Source organism: Dendronephthya gigantea, unplaced genomic scaffold (genome assembly GCF_004324835.1).
Source record: "Dendronephthya gigantea isolate DGI-Jeju-01 unplaced genomic scaffold, DenGig_1.0 000058F, whole genome shotgun sequence".
Lineage (NCBI taxonomy): Eukaryota > Metazoa > Cnidaria > Anthozoa > Malacalcyonacea > Nephtheidae > Dendronephthya > Dendronephthya gigantea.
In genome coordinates, this window is record NW_021163068.1 from 1,084,438 (window position 1) to 1,111,736 (window position 27,299).

The 27,299-nt window shown below is 35.2% G+C and overlaps 1 protein-coding gene across 1 annotated transcript in view; it reads left to right on the forward strand.

Moving 5' to 3' along the window:
- LOC114529955 (deleted in malignant brain tumors 1 protein-like) overlaps positions 1-22,065 on the forward strand; it is a 48,275-nt gene extending 26,210 nt beyond the window's left edge. The window contains exons 15-17 of the mRNA XM_028551523.1: positions 19,116-19,379; positions 19,667-19,930; positions 21,323-22,065. Of these exons, the coding sequence (XP_028407324.1) occupies positions 19,116-19,379; positions 19,667-19,930; positions 21,323-21,642 (848 nt within the window). The 3' untranslated portion in view covers positions 21,643-22,065. The remainder of the gene's footprint in view (positions 1-19,115; positions 19,380-19,666; positions 19,931-21,322) is intronic.
- Positions 22,066-27,299: the final 5,234 nt, after the last annotated feature.

Here is a 27,299-nt window from a genome sequence, read left to right on the forward strand (position 1 = left end):
TAGGATTTTTAAAGAAGATAGCGATAGCGCTCTTTACACTCACAAGGATGACGTCGATAAACATCAAAAACGTTATTCTAACCTGGTGCACGTGCACCGCATTCTATGCTGTAAATGTGGTTTGGTTTACATTGGAGAGACCAGCAGGAGTCTCTCATAACGTACTAAAAAAACATAAGACGAACTGCGAGAAAGGTAAACTCGGGATAAGTCTTCCGTAGTAGGCGAATGTTTGCAAATGTCGCCAATGTTTATACAAGGATTGTAGTTTACCCCTGGTGTTGACTAAAATCATAGCCGAAATTACTATTTCTTTACATTTTTAGCATGCATGTAAAATTTAAAAGTAGGTCAATGCCACCATACAATATTGCTATATATCCCAGACACAAACGCTTCCCTTGCCTGTACCTCACAGTGAACTCTCTTTGCTATTTCCAGTTTTTAATGTAATATGTTTCCTACTTTATCGCAACAAAATGTAGGGAATGCATAAGAACAGCAGGGGATAAAGGCGTACATTAACATAACAATTATCATGTTTACAGCAAAGGTGAAAATTAGCAAGCTGTATTTATAGGCCTTTTCAAATTCAAAGACGTATATGAAAATTGATACTTTATTCTGCGGATCATATGATGATCACATTTTGAGGAATTTGGGCATTGGATATCGCTTGAACCATAGTTGAGAGGTGCAAAAGAATAAAAGTAGGTAATATATGTACTTACATTTACAAAAATACGGTACAATTCCAGAAAGTTATTTATAATAGTGTATATATAGTGCATGAGCGACTAATAGGGCTTAAGTCAAATTCATTCAATTCGTTTGTTAAGTTTATCGGATTTAAATAGTTATATTTTACTAAACGGGAATGAGATTTGAGAATCTCGTAAAATTTAACGCTTTCACATTCCATATGTGACATATTTATTATTCCAAGACTACTATTTATTTCTATGCGATTGTTGTATTTTTTTTGAACATTTCATCAAAGATTTCGCCGTTGATCAGTCACTGCATGCATGTGCGACTGGCAACACAGTGAGTTCGATAGACTTTGTACATTCGAGTGAGCTTTTAAAATACCGGTGTGAAGCTCCACCTCTTCGCTTTCCACGATATTTCAAAAACCAAATATTTCCTGCTATACGTAATTATAAAGCATGAATAAACACGATAATTCATTATCCTAATCTAGCTTGTGACCTTTCGACAATCTCCACACTTCGTACATTATTTTTGCGGTCATGACGGAATTTTAACTATAAAGGTACGGTGAAAATAGTAATCTTCCCCGGGTAATCACTAAATCTCAGGAATTATAGTCAATAACATGGAAAGTCAATGATGTGTGCCGTGCCTCTTATGATCAATAATTTACTCGACGAATATATAATTTTTTTGTGTTGACATGCACAACCTTTGTTGAGTATCCCATTGACAAAAGAAATAAGTTGTCTTTCTGAAGAGCATTTAATAGGTGAATCATATTGTCTGTTAGCTCTAAGCGCAGTTGGGTGAACAGGCAGGAATTGGAAGAAATATCATCGCTTTTACGAATCCCCGTCGTTCGTTTGCCAAAACAGGAAAGCATACAATTTGTCATTTATACCAGGGGGTATCCTATAAATAGTGAAATTTGAATAAAGGGCTTTATGTTGTATGTTATTCATCGTAATCAGTATGCCGGGCAAAGCTAAATGAGTTAATCCTGGTATTAAGACATACCTTATTCTCCTACACATCAGCCAATATCTTTCCTCTTGTCATAAATTTTTGCACTCGAACGAGCGACGTGTTAAGCAGAATCAACTCGGCTGTACGGCCGGAGATTAATACTGGCTTTTTAAAAATCTGTGAATGTCCTCGATGTTAAGAGAAAAATATCCCGTTCAGTAAATTTCGTGTCTGGTTTCCACGCACTAGGCGGAATTTTGCGTCCAAAATATTTTGAAAATACTTGGAAAAAAGGAAATAAAGTAGTGAAATGGTATCCTAAATAAACTCCGCGTGGGCATTCTATTTAGCCTCGCACATGGTGTATTCCATTCAGTCTAACTAAAATAGCGACAGAGGGCTCTAATTTTCATGTCCGTGACACAATGATTACCAGAGGTAAAGTGTCTGGCAAAAGACTGGAATGAAATGGTATGCAAATAAACACTGCGTTTGAGCCTGCGTTAACGAAATAATTTAACTCTAACTAAAGTATATTTTATCGTTTCAGTTTCGTGTTCACGAGATGACAAGCTTCGCCTACATAACTGGCACGGTTCTTTTTTTAATTCAATTTGTAACAAATCAGTGTCAAGGTAAATCATTACAGAGATTAATTTACAAGGCTTTCGTCTGTGGTAGTGATTATAGAATTATTCTATTCGATGAACAACCATTCGAAAGAAGAAAAAAACCGAAGGGCGAAAGCTAGCGATTATACACCACTCAATTTTCAAAATCAAAAATCGAGAGAGAGCGAAACGCCGAAGTATGTGAACAAAAATTGCCTGCTCAAAGATATTCACGGGCATGATATTTTTTGTTAGGTATCTCCCCCCTTTTGGTTAAAACATGTTGCCAACCAAAATGTTTGATGTATAGTGTTTGAGATTCATCGTCAATTTAGGTTTCCCACCTGGGTCCCTAAGGTTGCAAGGGCCATCAAGTTGGAATGGTGCTGGCCGTGTTGAAGTATTGCACAAGGGATACTGGGGAACAATATGTGATGATGGATGGGATATGAAAGATGCCAAAGTCGCATGTCGTCAACTTGGTTATAAAGATGTTACAAGAACCCTTCAGAGGAACGAGGTTCCTTCTGGTTCTGGAAATATTTGGGTAGTTGCTCTTGATTGTACTGGAGAGGAAGAAAATATTACAAGCTGTTATCATAATGGTTGGGGCATTCATTCCTGCACACATTCGCAAGATGCCGGAGTAGAATGTTCTACAAAAGGTATGAAGGTGTCAATAGATTTGGTGAAAAAGTTGTAAAAAAGTTGTAAAAAGTTGACAATATTCCTGGACAGGGAGCAAGGATATATTTTTTTGCTAACGAGCATCGAGGAAAGTCTTTGCTGATACACCTTCAGTAAAATGTTTTTTAGTCCAGGCTTTTATTCATGATTATGTTTGAAAAGATCATTACTTGATTGCATAATTATTTGACATTTACACCACTATTATGCGAATTCTCATTTACTTGTGTCCAATTAGAATCATACATACCTTTTTAGATTTTTCCACTTCTCCAGTTCAACTGCGGTTACAAGGACCATTAAGCGCAAAGGGTATTGGTCGTGTTGAAGTGTTATATCACGGATATTGGGGGACAATCTGTGATTATGGTTGGGATACGAAAGATGCTAAAGTTGTATGTCGTCAACTTGGTTATGATCTAGATCATGTACACAGTAGAACTCTTTACAGAGACCTGGTCCCTTCTGGTTCTGGACAGATTTGGTTATCCCACGTAGCTTGTAATGGAAAGGAAGATAACATTAGAAAGTGTTCTCATAATGGTTGGGGGGCTAATAATCATTGTTCTCATTCTTACGACGCCGGAGTTGAATGTTCTGGCTCGGGTAAGAAAAATCACTATCTACTGGTGTTTCATCTATTAGGCTAAAAATAATTTCTTTAGCCAGGAAGCTTGCCCTTAGATTGGGAGAAAGAGGGGAAAGAAGAATTTATCAGTGCAGGTGAAAAAAATTCGTCCGTGCAGCCGATCTTATATGCAGTGCTGTCGATCAAACCCTAAGTCGGCGTGAAGCACGGTGCTAGGCAGTGGCGTAACTAGAACGATAATTGTGGGGGGGGGGTGAATATTCATATATCCAGTTCTGCCCTACGGATTTCTTTTGTAATTGCAATAGCTTACAATAGAAATCCGTCGGGAAGAACTGAATATATGAATATTCACCCCCCCCCCCCAATTATCGTTCTAGTTACGCCCCTGGTGCTAGGGTAATGATTCCCCTGAGTCGGCACTGCTTCCGCTCAGCCTGAGCTGGGGCGAAGCGCTATGCGAAGGTAGTGATTCCGCTGTCAGATTTATTACGCCCATGCATGTTGTTGACAATACATAGCCGAATCTAAAATTGTTCTACTTCGCACATCCGCAAAGTTGGAACGAGTAGAAGACTGGTAATCAGTAACTTGCTGATTCGCTCAGACAAAAAGTTTGTATTTTAATTAAAACGTCAGCAATTTAAACAAAATTTATTAAATATAATTTTTAGTAAACTTTTGTAATTTCGAATTTTCTTAGAACAGATAATTATCGCTTCAAAGCTTTTGGAGTCGACAGCGATTAATTGCTATTTAATTATTCGGAAAATCAACTGCGACGTTTATGCTTTAAAAAGTTTTGTTCTGTTTTGATGTCGTGAAAGTTAAATTGAGAACCCTTACTTATATAAGCTGTAAGTGTCCAAAACTGTCTCCCTACTGCGGCGAGAAAATGGATGATTTTGCATAACCTTTATGGCTGTATCTGTCTTCGAATAACTGAAAATTTGCCATCGACTCTAAAGCTGGGGTACATCAATTCATTAGAATAGACAATTGCCGGTTTCATCACGCAAATTACCCCGAGACGATACTGCGATATGCAGTGGTATTCGTTCGTGATGACATGAGTTTAAACTGCTAAAATTAATCTCGTTAGGAGAAATAGTCGAAATGTTTAGTGGAAATTTCGTGTAAGTGTACAATTATTTAATTCGTATAATTATACTTTCTAACTATTTTTTGATCACTCAGAGAAACATTTCACTCATCAAAAATTGCTATGTATAAATACATTGAAACCGTGCTGCAAATACAACTTCAGATTTTCCACATTAAGCACAAAATTAATCAGACTCCCGTTTTGTCATCTTGAAGCGGTATTGCTGAGATTGCAAGGACCAGTAAGTGGAAATGGTACTGGTCGTGTGGAAGTTTTCTACAATGGACAATGGGGAACAATCTGTGATGATGGATGGGATATAAGAGATGCTCAGGTTGTATGTCGTCAACTTGGTTATAAAGATGCTGCCAGAGCACTTTATGGTGGGCAGGTTCCTTCTGGTTCAGGACAAATGTGGCTGTATCAGGTCGATTGCAATGGGAAGGAACAAAATATAACAAGTTGTCATCACAGAGGTTGGGGGGGTAATTATTGCTGGGATAATCGAAATGCCGGGGTTGAATGCACTAGTACAGGTATGTCTAAGATATGAACTCAACATCGTAAAATGTTATCTTATACCAAGATTTTGTAACGATTCCTACACAATCACAATGATTCCTAGTCTTTTCCATAAAGCAAAAGAGCCATATATTTCTTTAATGATTTCTATAAAGATAACGTCACGGGAAGAATAACCTATAAATATGCCTGTATAAGTGTATTTTACCTATACAAGCTTTTACAAACCGGAAGCTTTGAAAACTAAACTGCGGACATAAATACGAATTAACTTCGTTTGTTATATGTGTATAGAGATTTATGCACAGCAGAATGATGAAATAAAAATCGTATTTCACTGTGTAAATTAATTTCATGCAATTTGATTGGACGTACGATATTCTTCACACGTGAAAAATTGTCGTATGTCATTTTTGCAGCAATTTGTTTACATTTTCTTTCAAGATGGCGTCAAAATATAGTAGTGAAATTCAAAACATAATTCTCATATTCAAGATATTTTTACATTCAGAACATTCTAGAATCTTTCGGAAAGAATGTCTTACTTCTATTGAACAAAATTACAAAGAAACTGAACGGTAATAATATGTTTTGATGCATAAAGTTTCGATCTTGTTGCTCACTGTGTTTTTGTATTAAGAGCGTGTCGTCGTCAAATTGATCTCTATACGCATTTAATAAACAAATTACTTCATGGTTGGCTCGTTTGTACGATTTTTATTATGCACTCGTTGCGAAGGATCACTAGTTCGTTACACTCACTCGTTCGTATTGCGATCCTTCACAACTCGTGCATAAAAATCGTACGCACTCGCCGACCATGAAGTAATCTCTATTTACTTCATAACACTTGCCATCATGTAGGATCACGTGATTGCAGACAAACAAAACAAACTTTAGTTGATCGCGCGTTGATATTCTTTTAAGATTTGCCAGCTACACCTGTTTCCCTCCGGTTACAAGGACCATTGAGTACAAATGGTACTGGTCGTGTTGAGGTATTCTATAATGGACATTGGGGAACAATCTGTGATTATGGATGGGATATGAGAGATGCGAGGGTTGTATGTCGTCAACTTGGTTATAAAGACGCTGTAAGAACACTTCGAAGGTACACTTTTCCTTCAGGTTCAGGTCGTATATGGTTATCTTACATCGCTTGTAATGGGGAAGAACAAAACATCACGAGTTGTACCCACAGTCCTTGGGGAGTTCATTATTGCTCTCATTACCGAGACGCTGGAGTGGAATGTTCTACAACTGGTATGAAAATATTCCTGAAATAATTAATTCAGGAAGAAGTATACTCAATTAACATCATTGCTTCTTAAGAAGAAAAATTATGCTTCAGCATCTTTGGCTGTTGAACAAGTCCGTAGCCATTCAGAGGCCGGTTGTTCAAAAGCCGGTTAACGCTAACCCAGGGTTAAAAATGCCTAACCCAGGGTTAAATTTTAAACCTTGATTGATTTGCGTTGCACAAAGCTCGGTTATAGCGTTAACCCTGGGTTAAAATTGATAAAAAAAAATGAACCCTGCTAGCTAGGTGGGTTAACTTTTTAATCCTGGGTTAGCTTCGATTCAAAATGGATGAATAAGGAGCTGAAACACGTAAACACGTATCATTCGTCATGAATTAAACACTTTTGAAAGGTTTTACCAATAATTTCGACAGCAAAGAATTATTTAAGTTTGACTATTTAAGTTCGGTTTCAGCTGATGTATTGATTTTTTTTATCTTCGCTTCAATGCAACGCACGATAAATTAATACAACCGTACAAATTGAAACATTGTAATCGAAATATTTGTTTCGGATGCCAAAAGTCGATTCTTTTGATTGGCAGCAAGTGGTAAGGCTACGTTCGTTCCTGAATTTTGAATAATCAAAGAATGCATGAAATTTTAAAATAGATGTTTATAATTTGCTTAACTTTATTTCACATCGACATTGTTTATCATACAAAACAGCCTAGGCTTTCATTTCGAATCTTTTGAAAACTCCATGCACGGAAATTGCTGTTCAAAACAACGTCCCTGCGACCCTAGCTGCCCTCACGGCATATAATCTTTCGACTGACAATATATCCTCGTCGGGTAAAGTTTTGACGCTCGTTTATTGACCAATCGAACACGTTCTTACATCCAATTTAGTTCTTAAAATACATTTAATCTTAGGTTAAATATTTTAACCCTGGGTTAACTAACTCTACCGCTAACCCTGCTTTAAACAACACAGTTTTAACCCAGGTTTAGCTAACCTAGGGGTAAGGATTTTAACCAAGGTTTAGCACTAACCCAGGGTTAAATTTAACCTGCTTTTTTTGAACAACCGGCCCCAGGTTGATAGTTCTTTCCCGCTATGAAAATTTGAAGTTGTTATAATTGATATTTAATGTTAGAAATGAATCGTTTACCTCTTGTCATTGAACACCGTGTATCTTTTTCAATCTTTCTCGTTACATATTTCACGTATATTCTCCAGCATCTAACAATCCATCATATTGTTCTTAAATCGAACGCTGGCTGACGCAGACGTTTTTTAAAGATTTTGTAGACGAGGCTGCGAGAATAAGACTACAAGGGCCATTAAGTGCAAATGGTACTGGTCGTGTTGAAGTATTCTATCATGGTTATTGGGGGACAATCTGTGATTATGGATGGGATATGAGAGATGCTAAGGTTGTCTGTCTTCAACTCGGTTATGATATGGATCATGCATATGCTCGGGCACTTCCTAGTTATCGTGTTCCTTCTGGTTCTGGACCAGTATGGTTATCTCACGTCTCTTGTACTGGGGAAGAAAAAAATTTAACAAGCTGTTCTCATAGTGGTTGGGGAAACAATCGTTGTTCTCACTATCGAGACGCTGGAGTAGAATGTACTAAAAAAGGTATTGTCATAGATTAGAATTCCAGCTTATTTTGTGAAAATTTGATCCTTTTAATTGAATTGCATTAATTAAATGACAAAACACGCATGTTACAAATTCCTTTTTCATTGTTAACTATTATATTTTTCATATTACATACCAGATATCTTTGAAGAGGTTTCGGTACTTAGATTAGCATGGAATAAAAGTTATACTAGGTATCACATGCATATATGTTTTGAAAGACGTTTTATATAGAATGAAAAATCTTAAATTTTGATATCATTATAATTTGAACAGTGCTAAATCTTTCATTTCATATCGGACGAGATATAGCTGTTTTTAGTGAAAGCTTATTTTGAGCATGTCAACAATTCTGGCCCTAAGCTCGAATGCTAAGAATATCTTATTCCTTTGCGGGTTGTGGAAACTCTGCCGTGCAAGAGAAATAAGATATCCGGTTTTTTTTACCAAGTCGAATATGCCTTAGAAACCGTTAGAACAACGACATTGTGTATGATATGCGAGGGTAAAAAACCTGAAGAAGTAAGAAGGTCCTAGGACGTTGGCAAAGTGATCGTTCTCATCAGATGATCGATCTCTCAGGTTATGCCACAGAAAAGCAGTGAGTTAGACCATTTTAAATTCAGCAAAATCTAGCGGATTGGATCTAACTCCTAACCTACTTTTAACGGTATATTTTATTTATCTTAGCTATATTTACGTTTGATATATCTAACCCCCAAAGGCAAAAGGTTGTCGCCATCGAAATAATTTTTAATATTTTACAATACTCTTTTTTCTCCGGGTATTGAGTGCTTTAAAGCTTGCTTAGTCTATATGCATAGGATAGAAGATCGACATGTCTTTGATACGGCGAATTAAATTACAATATTTATTCACCGTATATTATACTTTCTGATTGGGTTAATTAAAGTGCCTATATCACTTGTAGGATCTTTACGGATTTGAATAGAGCTTGAAAAATTAGTTTATAAGTTCTACAACCCTTTTTGATATAATTGAATAGTTTTGAAAATACGTCGGTTGGGGGGACTGGGACTCAGGAATGATTTGCAAACACGCCGTCTTTTATAATGTAAACATGAAGAGTTTCACTGGCGATATAGTTTGCGCTTTTCAAGAAAAAAATGCGGGAACTGTGCGTTGTGTATGGCTATAGCAACTGGGCGAGTTTTTCTCAAAATATTTTACGTTATTGGAAGATCGAAGTAAAATTACAAGAACTCGGTTCCTGAGTCCCATGCCCCCGAGCACGACGGAAATTTAGGCAAATCGTCATGTTTAGATGTAAATATTTCCGAAACTATTTAATTATATCAAGAAGGGTTGTAGAACTTATAAATTAACTAATTTTTCAAGCACTATTCAAATCCGTAAAAATCCCACAAGTGATATAGGCACTTTAATGAAAATGTAAACAAACTTGCTGGTTTATTAAAAAAAATGTATCCCTTTGTTCTGATACCTGTATTTTACATAGCCTACTCCCCCGTGTACTAGTGAGAACAATGTTGCAAAATTTATTATCTCCGTGAAGGAACATATATAGTTACAAAGTGATTTAAAACTCAGACCCAATGTTTGAGTGGAAATTAGGTTTCGTATGCATGGTCCTTGGGTAAGGACCCGACGATAGTTTTTTTTAATTGCTATATAACTTTATAAATAGCCACTGTAGTCTATAGAGCAAAGGTACACGTGTCATTACGATCTACACCCAATTACAATGCAAATGCTCAGTTTGACTTCCAAAATACTGCATAATGGGGAGGGGGCAAAGAAATTTAAGACGATCTCCGGTTCTCATGATTGAAACAAACTCTTATTATTATATCATTTTAGCAGCTGTTTTAATAAGGTTACAAGGACCATCAAGTTCCAATGGTACTGGTCGGGTTGAAGTATTTTATCATGGACAATGGGGGAGAATCTGTGATTATGGATGGGATATGAGAGATGCTAGGGTTGTATGTCGTCAACTTGGTTATCCAGATGCTGCTAGGGCCCTCAAAGGTGGTCAGGTACCTCCTGGTTTTGGAAAGACATGGTTCTCTTATGTTTCCTGCTCTGGAGAAGAAAACAATATTGTAAGCTGTCCTCATAATTATTGGGGGGCTTATTACTGCCCTTATTCTAGAAACGCTGGAGTCGAATGTTCCACAAAAGGTATTTATTATCAGCGCCGTAGCTATAGAAGCTTAATTGTGTGTGGGGGGTGCGTATTCATTTAACGTTTATTTACCGCGATCGAGGGAAACATAATTAGAGAGGTTAAGATACCCCGGTTCCGGTGTACGGGTACGGGTGAATTACACGTACCCGTTACCGGTAAGACGGGTACGGTTTGTAACTTAAGAATTTTCTTAAATTCCGGGTAAGAACAACACCGGGTAAGAACTGACTATAAAAGTAAATATGACTGTATTATACATCTCCATTGTAAGTCCTACTTAACTTTATATAACTATAGTATTTCGTGTGTTTGTTTTGAAAATCAAAAATATCAAGATGGCGTTCATAAATTATGTTTGCAAACCATTTTTGAGAAGCCTGTACTGTAGCTTGTATATAGACTGTATAATTATACAACAATATGAACACTATATTAATGTATCTTAAACGTGTTAAAGACACTCACCCGCTTCTCCATTTGTCCTTTATTAAAAAAACTTTGACCACTTTAATTTGTCTTTGTAGTTAACCGTTCGTTGTTTACGTGTAGACCGTCGTTTACAACGGGAAAACGGGTAGATATTACGGGTAAATATGCTGACATCAGCGAAAAATGGATAACAAAATGGCGCTACCCGTACCCGTACACCGGAACCGGGGTATCTTAACCTCTCTATTAATGTTTTGTGGACCGAAATATCGACCGCAAAATCGACCACAAAACATAATGTTTCCTGAGGTCTCGGTAAATAAGTTATTTATTATATACCACTAGTCAAAGAAAAATCAAACAAAGCAACGAAATATCTATTCATAAAATACATAATTTCAAATGAAGAAACAATCTAAACGTCGCATTCCAGGTGCGCTGCGCGTGTTCAAAGTTATCTCCTTTTTGTCACTCTCACGCGCGGGATTCGCTGTCGGCCATTGAGACGCTACGAACACCAAACTTTGACAAGTAGTATATAATAATTATATTCGTCCTATGCCCGACTGATTTCTCCTTCGGTCTAGTTACGGCCTTGTTAGTGATTTCGTGAAAACTTATCTTAAGGCCGGATAATTATTTACATAATTATATATATAATGAAACAATTGCCACAGGCAACTTGCTGACTGACTGTGACGATTCGTGCCATGTTCATGCTCTAAAAGTTAGAAACGCTAGTGGTATCCAAAACTAAATGGCCGTAAAATTTTAAAACGTGTTTTAAATTCTGTGATTTCATAACATTTGTTACTTGGAAATATCTGTTCCTATCATCCAGACATTGTCTATCCCATTTGAACAAATTTATTATATTTGCCTCTAGATTTTTCAACCAAACCTGTGCTGGTCAGGTTGCAAGGACTACAGAGTGCAAATGGTACTGGTCGTGTTGAAGTATTATATCATGGATATTGGGGGACAATTTGCGATTATGGATGGCGTATGAGAGATGCTATAGTTGTATGTCGACAACTTGGGTACGCAGATGTTGTTAGAACTCTTCAAAGGCACCAGGTTCCTTCTGGTTCAGGACAGATATGGTTATCTAATGTCGCTTGTACCGGGGAAGAAAATAATATTTCAGATTGTTCTCATAATGGTTGGGGGGATCATTATTGCTCCCATTATAACGACGTCGGAGTAGAATGTTCCTCAACAGGTAAATGAATAGTACTAGATTATACCATTGGGTATAAATACGGCCCAAAAGAACACTGTCGGTGTCAGTCTTGCCCAACTGTTTCAGACGAGGTTTCCTTTTAAAAAGGAAATATAATGTACAAGGAATTGGATTGCCACTTTGCTGGATATGTAGAGAAATCTTGTAAAAAAGGCTGTTAAGAATGTTTTGCTCAACCTCGTTCGTCGTTTGTAATCCCAGTGATTCGCTGACCGTAAAGACAATCAATTTGAAAAAACTGTATTTTCTATTAAACCGTATATTTCATTTGAAATGTGCACATGGATTCGGCATCATGGCTTCATTTTGGCGAACATTTCGGTACTAAAAACTTAAATTAACCTAAATGATACTTATATAAACGTTTGTACAAACTATATCACAATAATTGATTTCAAATTGAACGATATAGATGCAAAATACATATTCATGATCAGTGTTTTTATTGTACATTTGAACAGACATGCTTCATTCAAATGTGGAACATTTTTCAGTTTTTTCAGCTACAGCTGTTCCGGTCAGGTTACAAGGACCATTAAGTGGAACGGGGTCGGGTCGTGTTGAAGTATTCTATCGTGGTTATTGGGGAACAATCTGTGATTATGGATGGGATATAAAAGACACTAGAGTTATTTGTCGTCAACTTGGTTATCCGGATACTGTTAGAACTCTCAAAAGAAACGAGGTTCCTGCTGGTTCTGGACAGATATGGTTTTCTTACGTCGCTTGTTCTGGGGAAGAACAAAGTATAACAAGTTGTCCTTATAGATGGGATTACCCTTATTTCCCACATTATGCAGATGTTGGAGTAAAATGTTCAACAGCAGGTACGTCCAAGCAAACAAGCACTAACCTCACGTGAAATTCAACTCTCTGATATAAACTTATTTACACAGTATCACCCGCTTTAAACTTTACAGAAAAACAGATGGCAAATATGTTTTAGCACTTTTATACATGACATTACGTACCATGCATGTGGAACTCTTCTTCTAGTTCTGCGTGAAGAAAAATTCGATTATTCGAATTCATGAAATTTTCACATTACTTACTCGAATGTATATGTTGAAAAGGCTATATAATAGAATACTTATATTGAAATTTCGAGTTCATTGTATGGTCAGCAAATACGTTTATTTGCAAACAAAACACGAACACAAGGTCTCTAACACTTTTAATATACAATCTGAGTTCATTGATTGCCGCATTGAGGATATAAGCTTCGTTGCAGGCTGTCATTTTTGCATAAACCATGGTTTTTATGGGTTATTGCGAATAAATTATTATTGCCATGATTCGCCTCGGTCTTGTTTTGTTTTTTTTTTTTTATTATTTTTCGTCGTCGCAAGTGTGTAATAGCGCCAAATATACTAGTATTGGAAATGTGTATGTGATCAGATTTATCTACGTCCTAGTATTGTGTCCCAAGAGTTGTGGTGCAAGAGCTTTGGCTAATTTTCCGATGCGCGATTCGATTTCGCTCGCATGATACGGAAATTCCTCCAAGAGGAACAAATAAACCGGTTTTTATGCTGTTCGATTAAGTTTAGATTGAATTGGGGTAAGAATATATTTAATACATGTAGATTCTGGTCGTATTTTAATAGTATCGCTGCTATTTCGCCGTTTAACAAGATGTGGCCGTGTATGGGCGCGTTGACACGTCGCAGTTTGCACAGCATTGAAAATTTAAAATAACTATATAAGCACGAATTCCAAAGGCAAAGTGTAAGACAGAAGGTCGCGTGCGTTTTTCATATCTCATTGAAATACCAGTTTCTCATGTAAACATGATCATCACGATTATATCACATCGAATCATTTCACATATTGAATTGTCCATGTTCACTATTTTACAGCTATAACCGCGCCAATCAGGTTACAAGGGCCATTAAGTTACGATGGTATTGGTCGTGTTGAGGTATTCTACAATGGAATCTGGGGAACAATCTGTGGCTATGGATGGCATTTGAAAGAGGCCGGGGTGGTGTGTCGTCAACTTGGTTATCAAGATGTTGCTCGGGCCTTCCGAGCGGGTTCGAGCCACGTTCCTTTTGGTTCTGGACAGATATGGTTACAAAATCTCGAATGTACTGGATCAGAGCGTAATATTACAAATTGTTTTCATGAAGGTTGGGGTGTCACTTATTGCTCACATTCAAGAGACGTAGGAGTTGAATGTAGTAAAACAGGTAAAAGATCGAATAAATCGATATTTTGATGAATTATTAGATTGATTATAAATTTTCACAATGTTTTTACTAAAATCTTTGATTTAAAATGTTTCTGGTTAATAATATCTTCAATAGTCAATTTTCTTCTGCAATTACATGTTAATAATAATGTTTATGAATGCATTGTTATGAATATTTTCATGAGTTGAAAAACGGAATGTTTCATTCAACGAAGCGAGCTTATATTGAAAAAATTCCTTCCATTTCACGAATAAAAACATTCATTATTTATTCATAATTTATTTATAATTTATTCATTATTTATTTATTTATTTATTATCATTTATTATTTATTCATTTATTGTTTTTTACACCCAAAAACAACAAAAAAGTAATGCTATTTAATTTCCTTGCAATTTGCAATCAAATTCTACTCTTAAAGACATCAAAAGTTGACAAATACGAACATTTCGTACGACTTGCTAACGTTTTCTTAGCATTTCCAACGTTCTCGCTAATAAAAATACCTCAAAATTGTAATTGCTTCGCACGTGGCAGAGAAAATTGCATAGTGTAACAGCCCCTTAAGGACAGTTTTTTGTCACATGATATCATGCTATATTTTTATAACTATACCATCATTATCCAATCTCATTTACGCTGATATTCTTTCAAAGCTTTGCAGCTACTCAATTCGTCGTTTCATTTAATATAATCGATTACTTTGTTGTCCTGTTTTTATCTTAATTTTAAGTTACTTTCTGTTACATTGCGCAACATACATGTCCTTATAGATTTTTCAACTACGCCTGTGTCGCTAAGGTTACGTGGACCATCAAGTGAAAAAGGAACAGGTCGTGTTGAGGTGTCCTATCATGGATATTGGGGTACAATCTGTGATTATTCATGGGATTTGAGAGATGCCAGGGTTGTGTGCCATCAACTTGGTTATCAGGATGCCGTCAGAACTCTTCAAAGAAACGAAGTTCCTCCAGGTTCTGGACAAGTGTGGTTAGCAAATGTCTATTGTACTGGGGAAGAGCACAATATAATAAATTGTTCTCATAGTTCTTGGGGAGTTAACCTATGCAACCATCATGACGACGCCGGTGTTCAATGTTCTACAAAAGGTCCGTACTTAGACATTTATGCAGTATACCTCGGGCTCTCCAATTTGTTGTCGGTTGAAGGTTGGAGAGCATTTTTCCATAAGGTTGAAACAAATTTCCATCATATGTAAAGGTCATAAAGCTATTGTATTTAACAGTTATTCTGCGAGTTCGAGTCTTCTAAGATCTGATATTATAAATTAAAAATATATGCATGCGCAATAGATAAACAACTTTCAATTTTTTGGCAATATAATTAATAAATGAAATCAATGCACTTTTCTACTGAACAATAAAATAGTTTAGAACGATTTACCTCCGATATCGGCAATTAACTGAATACTTAATAAGGCAATTAACTGAATACTTAATAAGGCAATTAAAGCATTGTATGCCAAGTTTCATTGGCCTTAATCGAAAGTGAATTGAGAAGGATTATTATATTCATACATTCTGGACCTATATTATATACTCAGATTTCTATTAAAAGTGAAATTGAAAGCGAAATTAAAAGTCAAAAGAAATTAGCAGAATATATAAATATGGTTCGATCGCCTCTAACATCTTAAAAATCCACGAAGTTTGGTTGCAGTCAATAGTTATGTTATCAGTCCCCCTTATGTTTCTTGTTATGTGGTCAGCCGATTTCGTCTTTTTTAGCTATAACCGCGCCAATCAGGTTGCAAGGACCATCAAGTAAAGAAGGTACCGGTCGTATTGAAGTATTGTACAATGGACAATGGGGAACAATTTGTGATTCCGGATGGGATTCTAAAGATGCGAACGTGGTATGTCGTCAACTTGGATATCCTGATGCTTTTGGAACTCTTGAAAGAAACTTGGTTCCTCCTGGCTCAGGAAAAATATGGCTAACCAATGTTGGTTGCACTGGGAAAGAACAAAATATTACAAGTTGTTTCCACAGTGGTTGGGGGAAAGCTCAATCTTGCTCTCATTCTAGGGACGCTGGAGTAGAATGCTCTAGAGCAGGTAATGTAGGATAGTACGATAAATGAATCCATCTGACACTGTGAATGACCATTAGAAAGAGTAACATTTCGAAAAAGAAATAATTTCATTTGCTTGCAGTCGAAAGGTTTCATAGTCATAAAATATGTGCCTTCCTTCGAATCTTAATGCACATAAAACACGTTTTGCGAGTTGTTAAAAGAAATATGAATTACACTAATGTAATTTTAAAATCCATTAGCGTCATTTGAACGTTAATTGGGGGGGGGAGGCATATTCATATATATTATGCCTGGCTGATTTCTATTGAAAGTGAAGTTGTTTTCAAAATAATTAAGCATTTAGCCGGGCACTGCAGAATATATGAATATGGCCCCCCTCGATTAACTTTCCATAAAAATCTTCGAAAATACAAGTTGGAATTTTAAAAACACATTTGCGCAGCTTAATCTGCGTAAAAGGATGTTCAATATCAACAATTTAGGCATTCGTGCATAAAACTGAGACTCGTTAATCAAAGATGGAAATTCCTTAAGAATGCAAGAATAGTTAAAGATTTTTTAAGTGAAGGCACAAAATATTTTTTCGTTTATATACAACAAACGTTCACTTAGAGAATAATGTAATTTCAATAAGGTCGGTATTTACCACTTGCTCATAGGAACGCGGTTGCCGCGAAATAATCCATAAAATTGCTCGTTATTCGTTTCCATTGTGTTTCTTCTATAAAAATGAATTGCTAAACACTATCTTTGGTTGGTGTATGCTGATCTTCAGTGCCTACTGTTAAAATGGCACAACGTCAAAGCGTATCACAAGTGGAGAAAGAACGGTTGATTAGAGCATTCGAGGAACAAGATCAAGATTTCCTGGCTTTTGCTGATACCTTAGCTATAAACGATCAACTGCCAGGAGTATAATCGCTCGATATCTGTGCGAAGGACGACTTGAAGAACAACCACGTGGAGGGCGCCGCAATGTTTGAGTTGATGAAGAAATGAAAAGATGTATTCAATGAATTGTAGAAGAAGATTGCATTTTGACACTGCCAGCCATTAATACTTAATTATCAATAAAACAAGGCTGGCATTGAAATTACATTCTCTCTAATTGAACATTAATTTTGTTGTATTCAAACGAAAAACTCTTTTGTTTCTATGTCTGTACTTTGTATACTCTTAGTGAATTTCCATCTTTGATTGATGACTTTCAGTTTTCCGCATGACTGCCTAAATTGTTGATATTGAACATCCTTTTACACTTATTGACTTGCACATAATGTGTTAATGAGGTTCCAACTTGTATTTTCGAATATTAAATTACATTAATGTCATTCTTTTTCGTTTAACGACGGGCAAAAAGTGTAATGTGTTATTATAAATCATAACTTATATTTAATTAAAATTAAGATTGTACCTAGCTTTATAAAAGTACGTTTTAGTCGAATTTCTACCCTGAACGTATGACCAAAGAGAAACATTTATATTGTAATTTATTTATACCAAATTTGGTTACGTTCGACTTCGCATCTGTTACATTATAAAGTCAAATACTGCGATACTTATAAAAAGACCAGTAACTGCATGCATGAATATTAAATCTACCTGAGGCCGGTTGTTCGAAAGGTAGATAAAGTGTGATTATTTCAAACATTAATAACATCCTCGCCACTTGGCATGGCCACTTCACATAATTTTGAGTTAAAATAAGTTAAAATACTTTAAAACGATTATAAATTTATTATATAAGTAGCTCTATCGGTTTTCAAGGTTTTTTACGACGGTTGAAAAAGTCACTACCCAGTGGATTATTTTATCCATCTTTCGAACAATTGGCCCCTGAGTTCTAAATCAGTCTTTTAATTAGTGATACCAATAACAACAATAATGCCCACAAGTAGCATTATATATAGTTGTATCCAGTGGTAGTGTATAAAATAGTATATATTTTGTTTTACTGGTTCAAAATTATTAAGTTATTAAATGGCATATAAACACACTATTATATATTTACTCTTTTATATACACAACTATTTACAGCTATAAATGTGTCACTCAGGCTGCAAGGACCACTGAAAGATGATGGTACTGGTCGTGTTGAGGTATATTACAAGGGGAAATGGGGAACAATCTGTTTGTATGGATGGGATTTACGAGATGCCAGGGTTGTCTGTCGTCAACTTGGTTACCCCAACGCTGTTAGGACTCTTCAGAGGAGCGAGGTTATTCCTGGTTCTGGACCAATTTGGTTAAACAACCTTCATTGCACTGGGAAAGAAGAAAATATTAAAAGTTGTTCACATAATGGTTATGGTGTCCTCTATAGCTCGTGCTCTCATGATTATGACGCTGGAGTAGAATGTTCAGGTGATTATTTAAATAGGGGGCGTTAACTAAGGCAATAATTAGGCGTATGTTATTCATGTATAGTGCTGCTCATAGATTCTTTTGATGCGATTCGAAAAGAGATCCGTCCGTATACACCACTTTATTAATGATGCAACAATAAATGCAACGACACCATGAACGTTATCCCTCGATTTCATGGTTTTGAGGTTCTGAAATAAGTATACTTATATAAAACCAAAGATACACATGCTATTGTCAACAAGACTACATCAATGCTTTGGTAATGTTTTCTATTTTCATTTCACTAAACCAAAAGCCGTTTCACGCCCAGTTTAATCTAAGCAAGACGGGATCCTAAACGTAGGCAAATAATTGTTCATTATCTTTATTTTAACATATTTATGCACGCGGTAGCTTTTCAGCAACAGTGCCCTGTTTTCCAAAGGGTCGGATTTTTTAGGCATATCATCACTCAGTCCTAATTAAGGGTAATGTATTATATTCTTGAGATTTTTCGCATGGACCTGACGTTACCCCGGCGTTTCTTCGATTGTAAAAATATGTAAAAATACATTTCAGAGAGACCAAATATAACAGTCAATTGTTCCAGTTTAATCGCAGTAAATCTTGGTGATGATATAACATGCTTGTGTGAAGGAAAAGGTGGAAAACCTCCAGTCGATGTGACATGGTATAAAGATGGCGTCCAGTTTGGTGACACAGAACAGAAACAAAACATGTTGACTCTCAGTAATGTTGTTGAAACAGATAGTGGAACATACAAATGTATTGGGAAAATCCACACTTTCACGGATGAAAAGTCAATTGAGATCGATTTTTACGGTAAATATAATTTAAAGTAAAATTACGAATAAAAATACACAAAATAATTTTGCATTGCAGTACTTCTACTGAAGCGAGCTTGATTTATCATAAACTTTACTCTTGATTAAAGAAAGACCATATCATTCATCATCGACCAGTAATAGCAGAATTGCTATGCCAAACTGAATGACTACGAGGGTGAATGTTTTTTTATTACAGCTAGGCGTTATAGAAGTACTTGTAATTCATTTTTTCTGTTTCTGAACCTTGCATAGCCGCATGATACATATACTTATATATTTCAGAAAAACCAAATGTAACAATCAATTGTTCCAGTCTGATCATTGTTAATATCGGTGATAGTGTAACATGTCTTTGTGAGGGAAAAAACGGATACCCGCCAGCCGATGTGACGTGGTATAAAAATGACACACAGATTGGTGACACGAAAAAGAAAGAGAATGTTTTGACTCTCAAGAATATTAATACAACAAATGGTGGAACATACGTATGCGTAGGGAAAAGTGACTCTCTGGCAGGCAGAAATTCAATTGAAGTCCTTTTTAGTGGTAAGAAAAAGTTGGCACTGAATTATTGGTTGCAATACATAGAAAGTATGGTTCGCCTTTTTTATAACTTTAAATTGCCCGTCTCACGGCATAAACTGACTTAAACTTATACCGCGAAATATAAACTTACAGCTCAAAATCCGTAGTTTTAGCGCTTTTTACAACCGGCCCTTAATGAATGTGTGAGCAGATTTGAATAAGTGTAAGCACTGATCACTAATAAACTTCCCAAGGATATTAAAATTAATGTTGATTGGCAGTCTTTTAATCAATTAAATATTGGTATTAAATGTCAATTTTCATTGTTTTCAATCTTTTAAATTTCTTTTGAAATTCATTATCAACTAATGACACAAACTACCGGGTGTCCCAAAAAAAACTTTACCTGTTTGTTTTAATATAACTCAAAAACGATAAAAGCTATTGAGTTGAAATAAACTCCACTGTATACAAGCAGGGCTAACTTAGATTTTGATATATAACATTAAATTATTGATGTGATATTTACGGAGATACAAGCATTTGATGTCGCAAGGTACTTTCAAAATCCGTGAAAAATTGACAAAAATCGGCTATTAAATTAATTCGAAAATACTTGCATGCCACTTCCCGTGGTAAGTTTTTAACTTCAGCGATTTTAACTTTAATTGTTCGCTCTTATATAAGAGTAAGTTTGCAATGGAAAAGCGTACATTTAAAGTTAAAATCACTAAAGTTAAAAACGTAAAAGTTAAAGTATTAGTTTCGAATTAATTTAATAACCGATTTTTGTCAATTTTGCACAGATTTTGAAAGTACCTTGCGACATCAAATGCTTGTATCTCCGTAAATATCGCATCAATAATTTAGTGTTATATATCAAAATCTAAGTTAGCCCTGCTTGCATGCAGTGGAGTTTATTTCAATTTAATGACTTTTATTCGTTTTTGAGTTATATTAAGACAAAGAGGTAAAGTTTTTTTTGGGACACCCGGTATATTTCATAGAGCCCTGCCTTTTTTGTTCTTAAGCTATAGTTGTAAATAAATCTATCGGAATATTTATATGAATATAATGCCTTCCAGCTTTTAGCTCTGCATGCAATTGGCGAACCTTCGACCAAAACTTAACCACTGACTTAGTTGCTGTTGAATGCAGAATTATCGTCCTTTGATACAGATAGATTTAACATACAAACTAAAACCGACCAGTAAACTGGCTGCAAGACAGCAATTAGTGGACAACGAACCAGGCACAGAATGAAAACCAAAATATGCATCATTGTAAAAAAGGTTAATTTCAGATATTAATTCTTTTTGTAAAATTAATGGAAGTGTATATATTGCAAAATTCCTTAAGCTCTACCCTAATGTTTTTTTTTTTTTAAAAAACTAATGCAAATTTTATATTCAGAAAAATCACACTCCAAAGGGTCGAAGGACGGCACTAAATGGTATATTTCTTTCATCATCGTCGTGGCTGTAATTATTGTTGTACTTTGTGTTGCATATGCTGTTGTGTATTATCGTCGGCGATGGTTAGGAAAAGCTGCATCAAGTGCCGATGTTCAAGATACAAATCCAGACCCAATTTACGAAGAGGTTAATCTTAAAAATTTGGCGCAAAACCGCTACCAGTCACCAAAAGGCGCCGTAAACGATGGTTACTCGACTTATGCTGATTTAGATAAGGCGAGAGATCCAGACAACACTTATCAAACTCTAAATAATTAGTCACAGTAATACGATAGAATTCACGGTACGAATTCACAGAACTGCACGCGTATATCATTTTTTTAAGTAAACTTGTTTATTACATAAATTTCAGCACATATTAAAAAATGATACATTTAATAAAGATAAGGGGTGCAAAATAACATTACGTAAGGATGCAAACATAATTTAGCATATAGCCTGTAATTTATGTGATTTTGGTGTCCGTATCTGCTGTTTTTATATATAACTCGTATATTAAAATTCCAAAATGGGTAGTATAAATTTCGCCATGGTGGAGGAAAGATCGCAGCAAATTGCCAAGCACTTTGATTAGCGATGAGGTAAAAATCAATATACTGTGGATATATTGTTAATTATAAATATAATCTGTAAACTGAAATACAAAGATGTATTATTATATCTTTTAACTTTATAATATACGCACTGTAATCCTTTTTTTAATAGGATAATAGTTTAAGAATTTCTCGACTATGATTCGTAAATCTCAGTGCAGTTATCCATAACAAGCAGTATCAAACATGTATTTTTCTGCAATATATATATATAATTATATATATATATATATATATATATATATATATATATATATATCAGTGGAAAATTTTAGTTATTTGAAAACTGCGCGGAAATTAAACTGAAGCCATGAGAACAAATGCTGGGTAATGTATTTTTCCGGAAATTCTTGCGGACGACAACATGGGCCATGCCTACGCGTTTCTTGACAAAAAACCTGCATTAGTTAAATTTTCACAGAGAAGAAAAAAAGGCCAATACAGTGTTATTTTATTTACAACTATTAAATTGTTTAGAATGAACGTCCATTTTAAAAGAAAAAATATCGTTTAAGAACTCGCAAAGTTTGAAAACCTGTCAGTCGTAAATAAAACGGTAACAAAAGATACGAAAGTTGTGGGTGGGAAGATTCAAAATGAATGACCATTTGTATGTTATATACAACGAGTAATTAAGATAATAAAAAAATAAGCAAATTATAAAAAATTGATTTAGAATTTTAGGCAATCTTTGATTACTCAGGAACAAACTTATAGTATTACCACAGCCAATCAAGAGAAATTAAGAGGTTTAAAACACAATGATCAGTTATTGAAAATTTTGATCTCGGATTATTATGCGATATTCACGCAAACAGATTTTTCAAGTTACGGCAGGAACGGGACAAAATTGTCGATTGGAGTTTTCCTACCACATCACACATTCAGATTTGTAGTGAAATGCTTTTGAGAATATTAAAGTTGTGTTTTCCACAAAAGAATGACTTTTTAAAGCTGTGCCGGGTGAAATATTAGCAAGAGTGATATCTTCAGATTTAATTATACACGCTGAATTATTCGAAAATTTGGTCTTTTTATTTGTTAAAAAAAGTCCTGACATTCGCGTTTCCCTCTAATGTAGTTGGGAATATATATATTCAATATTTTAAATATAAATTCATAATATAAATTTATAAATTTAATCAAAATTTTCCGAAATTACAGTTATGCGTTGACGTTTCAAACTGGGTTTCCACAACTTATTTGCATACGACTGTCCTCTTAGGGGGATGGCAATGACAAAAGAGAGAAACAAAGAACTTTTGAAAAGAATGCATCAAATATTATATTAAAACAGATCCCTCCCTCCCTTGTGGTTGCCAATTGCAAGGAAATTCCCATGCATTGTGGAAATCCTGGTTTCAAAATACAATTTTTTCTCGCGAAATCAAGATCCTGGGAATTCACACTGGCGCATGCGCATAACGTAGACGACCGTTCATGTTGTGGTTCCATATTGCATAATGGCGGACGATTTAATTTGATATGCAGGGTATTAGAAAATTCATGTCATGCTAGCCCATTGTTAATATAAACAAACAAAAATATTAAACTGATAAATTATATACAGCGCAATCAATATATCAATCGATTACAATATTGGCAGTCAACGGAACTCTAACTGCTATCATTACTCTGGAAGTCGCATAATTTTTCCATATTGTTTTATTAGAAATGAATGCGTGTTTTACATAGGTTATACACGGTGTATCAGAAAAAACTAGAAGATTTTAAAATGTTCAGAAAACTATCATTTTATCAAGATATCTCAAAAATATATTTACGTCTAAGTATTTTAGCATCTTCTGGCTTATCTAGCAGTAAAAACTAGAAGAAAAATTAACCTCAAAAAGCGAAAGAAAGGTTTGTAAAAGCCTCATTTTTAACCGCTTGTGCAAAGAAAATGAAACGTTGAAAATCCAAGTTCAGTTAAAGAGGTGAAAGTTTGGAATCTTTTGTGCAATGTATTGCAATTTCAAAAAATTTGATAAACATTAGGTCCGCCGCGAAACGTTTCAAAATTGGATTTTTTTCCCCGTTTACTCCGCTCTCTCGTAACTTTTTACACGCAAGAATGATTACATGCATGAGTGATAGTTGGAATGACGTAATTACCAGCACTCTTTGTTAAATGAAAACAAGAGTATTCATTGTTAGTTATGTTTAAGTACGTCATTCAAACTATCACTCATGCATGTAATCATTCTTGCATGTAAAAAGTTACGAGAGAGCAGAGTAAACGGGGGAAAAAATCCAATTTTGAAACGTTTCGCGGCGGACCTAATGTTTATCAAATTTTTTGAAATTGCGATACATTGCACAAACTTTCACCTCTTTAACTGAACTTGGATTTTCAACGTCTCATTTTCTTTGCACAAGCGGTTAAAAATGAGGCTTTTACAAACCGTTCTCCCGCTTTTCGATGTTAATTTTTCTGCTAGTTTTTACTGTTAGATAAGCCAGAAGATACTAAAATACTTAGACGTAAATATATTTTTGAGATATCTTGATAAAATGATAGTTTTTTGAACATTTTAAAATCTTCTAGTTTTTTCTGATACACCCTGTATAGTCACTTAAGACACTTATTATAGTAGTCACTTAAGACACCAATATCCACTTAAGCAGCCTGTTTAAATAGTGCTTGCATAGAGTTCGTCCTGATTGCGAACGTTTTAAACTGATCTTAGAATAATAGCTGACATCAAAGACAGCCGTTTGGGTAACATGCATTGACTGGGAAAATACCAAACCTCTCAGTTTATGTTAAGTGTCGTTATTGTTATATGCCGTGTAAATTCGTTCATTAACGCACAAATTCCGAAGATTGTTACGACAGGCCTTCGATAACAACTTTGACAGCCTTAATGAAGCAATTAAAAAAATGTTTGCAAAATCACCTGACAATAACAAATGGTTATCCTGAAAGTGACACACTTAGGGGGCTAGACACAGGTTATTTCGGTTCGCAGCATATTTTGTGTTGACAGAATTTCCCGTCTGCCTGCTTATGTCGGTTTGCCCGCTATCTTTTGCTTGCCAAACTTCGCCCGCATGGATGATCTGAATAAATAAATGTTAATACAAGGAGTGCCATAAAGTATCTTTTGTTGTACACGTTCCTTGTGATACTTGCGGGTGTTTAATTATATTAGTTGGGCAGAACAATAATAACTTCCCTATTGGAACAATATCCGCAAGAACAAAGGTTATAAAACGGTAAAAATAAGCAAGCCAATTTCGCACAAATAACCGGTTTATTTTTATATTTTAAATGAAATGAAAGCCATGGGGATTACGCAAAGTGTGCTGCAAAACTGTTTATTTTTCGAAACACACCACGTACTAATTAGTGCTCAAAATTTCATAGCGGAATAAAAAGTTACCATTTCTTTACATTAATTTTGTAGCATACATGTTTATCGTACGGAATTACAAAGTAGACCAATGCTACCAGTAGGTATAAATTAGGTCAATGCTACCCCAGACACATGCACATAGGCTTTCCCTGCCACGATAAGTAACGATACGTTTGCACTTTATAATATTTTTAATGTTATAACGTTTGCTAAAAATACATGCAACGAATGCAGAAATAGACTTGTGGAATGCTGGGGTACATTATCATAACAACAGCGAGGTAACAATTATCCAGCCGTATTCTTAAGCCGTATTCGTAAGCTTTTCAAATTCAAAGACGTATGTCAAAATTGATGCTTAATTGCATGGATCTGCGTATCATGTGATGATCCAGATCTTTAAAGATTTTGGGACGTTTTGGCATTCGATATCGTTTAAATCAAGGTGCTGAAGAATAAAAGGTGCTGCAGAATAAAAGGTGCCGAAGAATAAAAGTACGTAATATGTACTAACTTTTATAAAAATGCGATACAGTTCGGCAAAATGATACAGGAAGTGATTTATTGTAGTGCGCTTATAGTGCCACTATTAGACCTTACAGTTCAAATTCATTTAATTATTTTAATTTGTTAGATTTATCAGCTTTAACTTAGATAAATTTTATTGTAAATAAACAGTAAAGATAAATTTATATTGTGCTAAACGGGGATGAGTTTTAAAATTTTCCTAGAAATTATACACCTACACGTTTCATACGTCACGCGTTTATCATCCCAAGACTGGCATATATTTCTATCCGAAATTGATGAACTTCGTTGCATTGAGGAACACATTCACATGACATTTTAAGCTTCTTAAAAGAGCGACGTGAATAAAGAAGATAGACGCTTTATGACCCACATCTGATGCAGTTGCGGATTTAAGTGTAGCGGTGACAATAAATTACACAGCTAAATTTTTTTATATGATTCAAAATACTCTAGTAACCACGTTATTGGTTATAGATGTCAAAAGAATATTTTTAGATTGAAATCTACCAATGTGATTACGATTTTAAACTGTACTAATCTATTTTGACTAAACCTAGATCCGACACTGATCTGACGTTGAAGACATTTGCCGTTTCTCGCGCGTGCAACGAGCAGAAAGGTTATTAATTATTCGTCTAGTAAAGAGATTGCTTTATTCATTTGATATTGATCACAAGTGGCATGACATGCATCACTGATTCAATTTCCTCTACTTTGCACAAACAGAAATGAGTCATATATAGTATGAATCAATCTTTTTTCTACTTCTGAGCTGATAGCGAATGTAAATCAAATTTATCTTTGTAATTTATGATCCACCAGGTTATGCTTGCATGAACAATGCTGCATGCCTATACTGTAGTGAAAAGTTTTGTTGTCTTAAAACTGATGAGGCGAATAGCTGTGTCGCGACGAGTAATTTTCCTCAATATTAGTTATACCTGAGATTTAAGGATTAATCGCATGTGAGGATGATTATTTATGACGTACCTCCTAGTTACAATTCTGTCATGACCGCACAATATAATGTGGGAGTCGAACATGCATGCAGTTACTGATCGACGCCAAAGGCGAAATCTTGGATGAAATATTGAAAATAAGGACAACAATCGGATAGTGAGTTTATCGCCATTATTTTCCGTTAGCTATACTGCTATGATGCAAAATTTAAATATTCAACAACATTTTATAAGTATTTGAATTATTAAGTGGCGTCGTCGGCTCGTCGCCAGCAGCATCGATAAGTGGCTCGATTTTTATTACTATTTACTACTGTATATTAATTTTTATATTTGTGTTTGTTTAAAATCGGGCTGTATCTTATTAGATTTCATGTAGTTCCTTCAGTTCATTGATAAAATGAAAACAATCGCCATATTGTCGATCTCAAATTGAGCATCACTGATATAAATAATCAACAGGAAATAGTTTT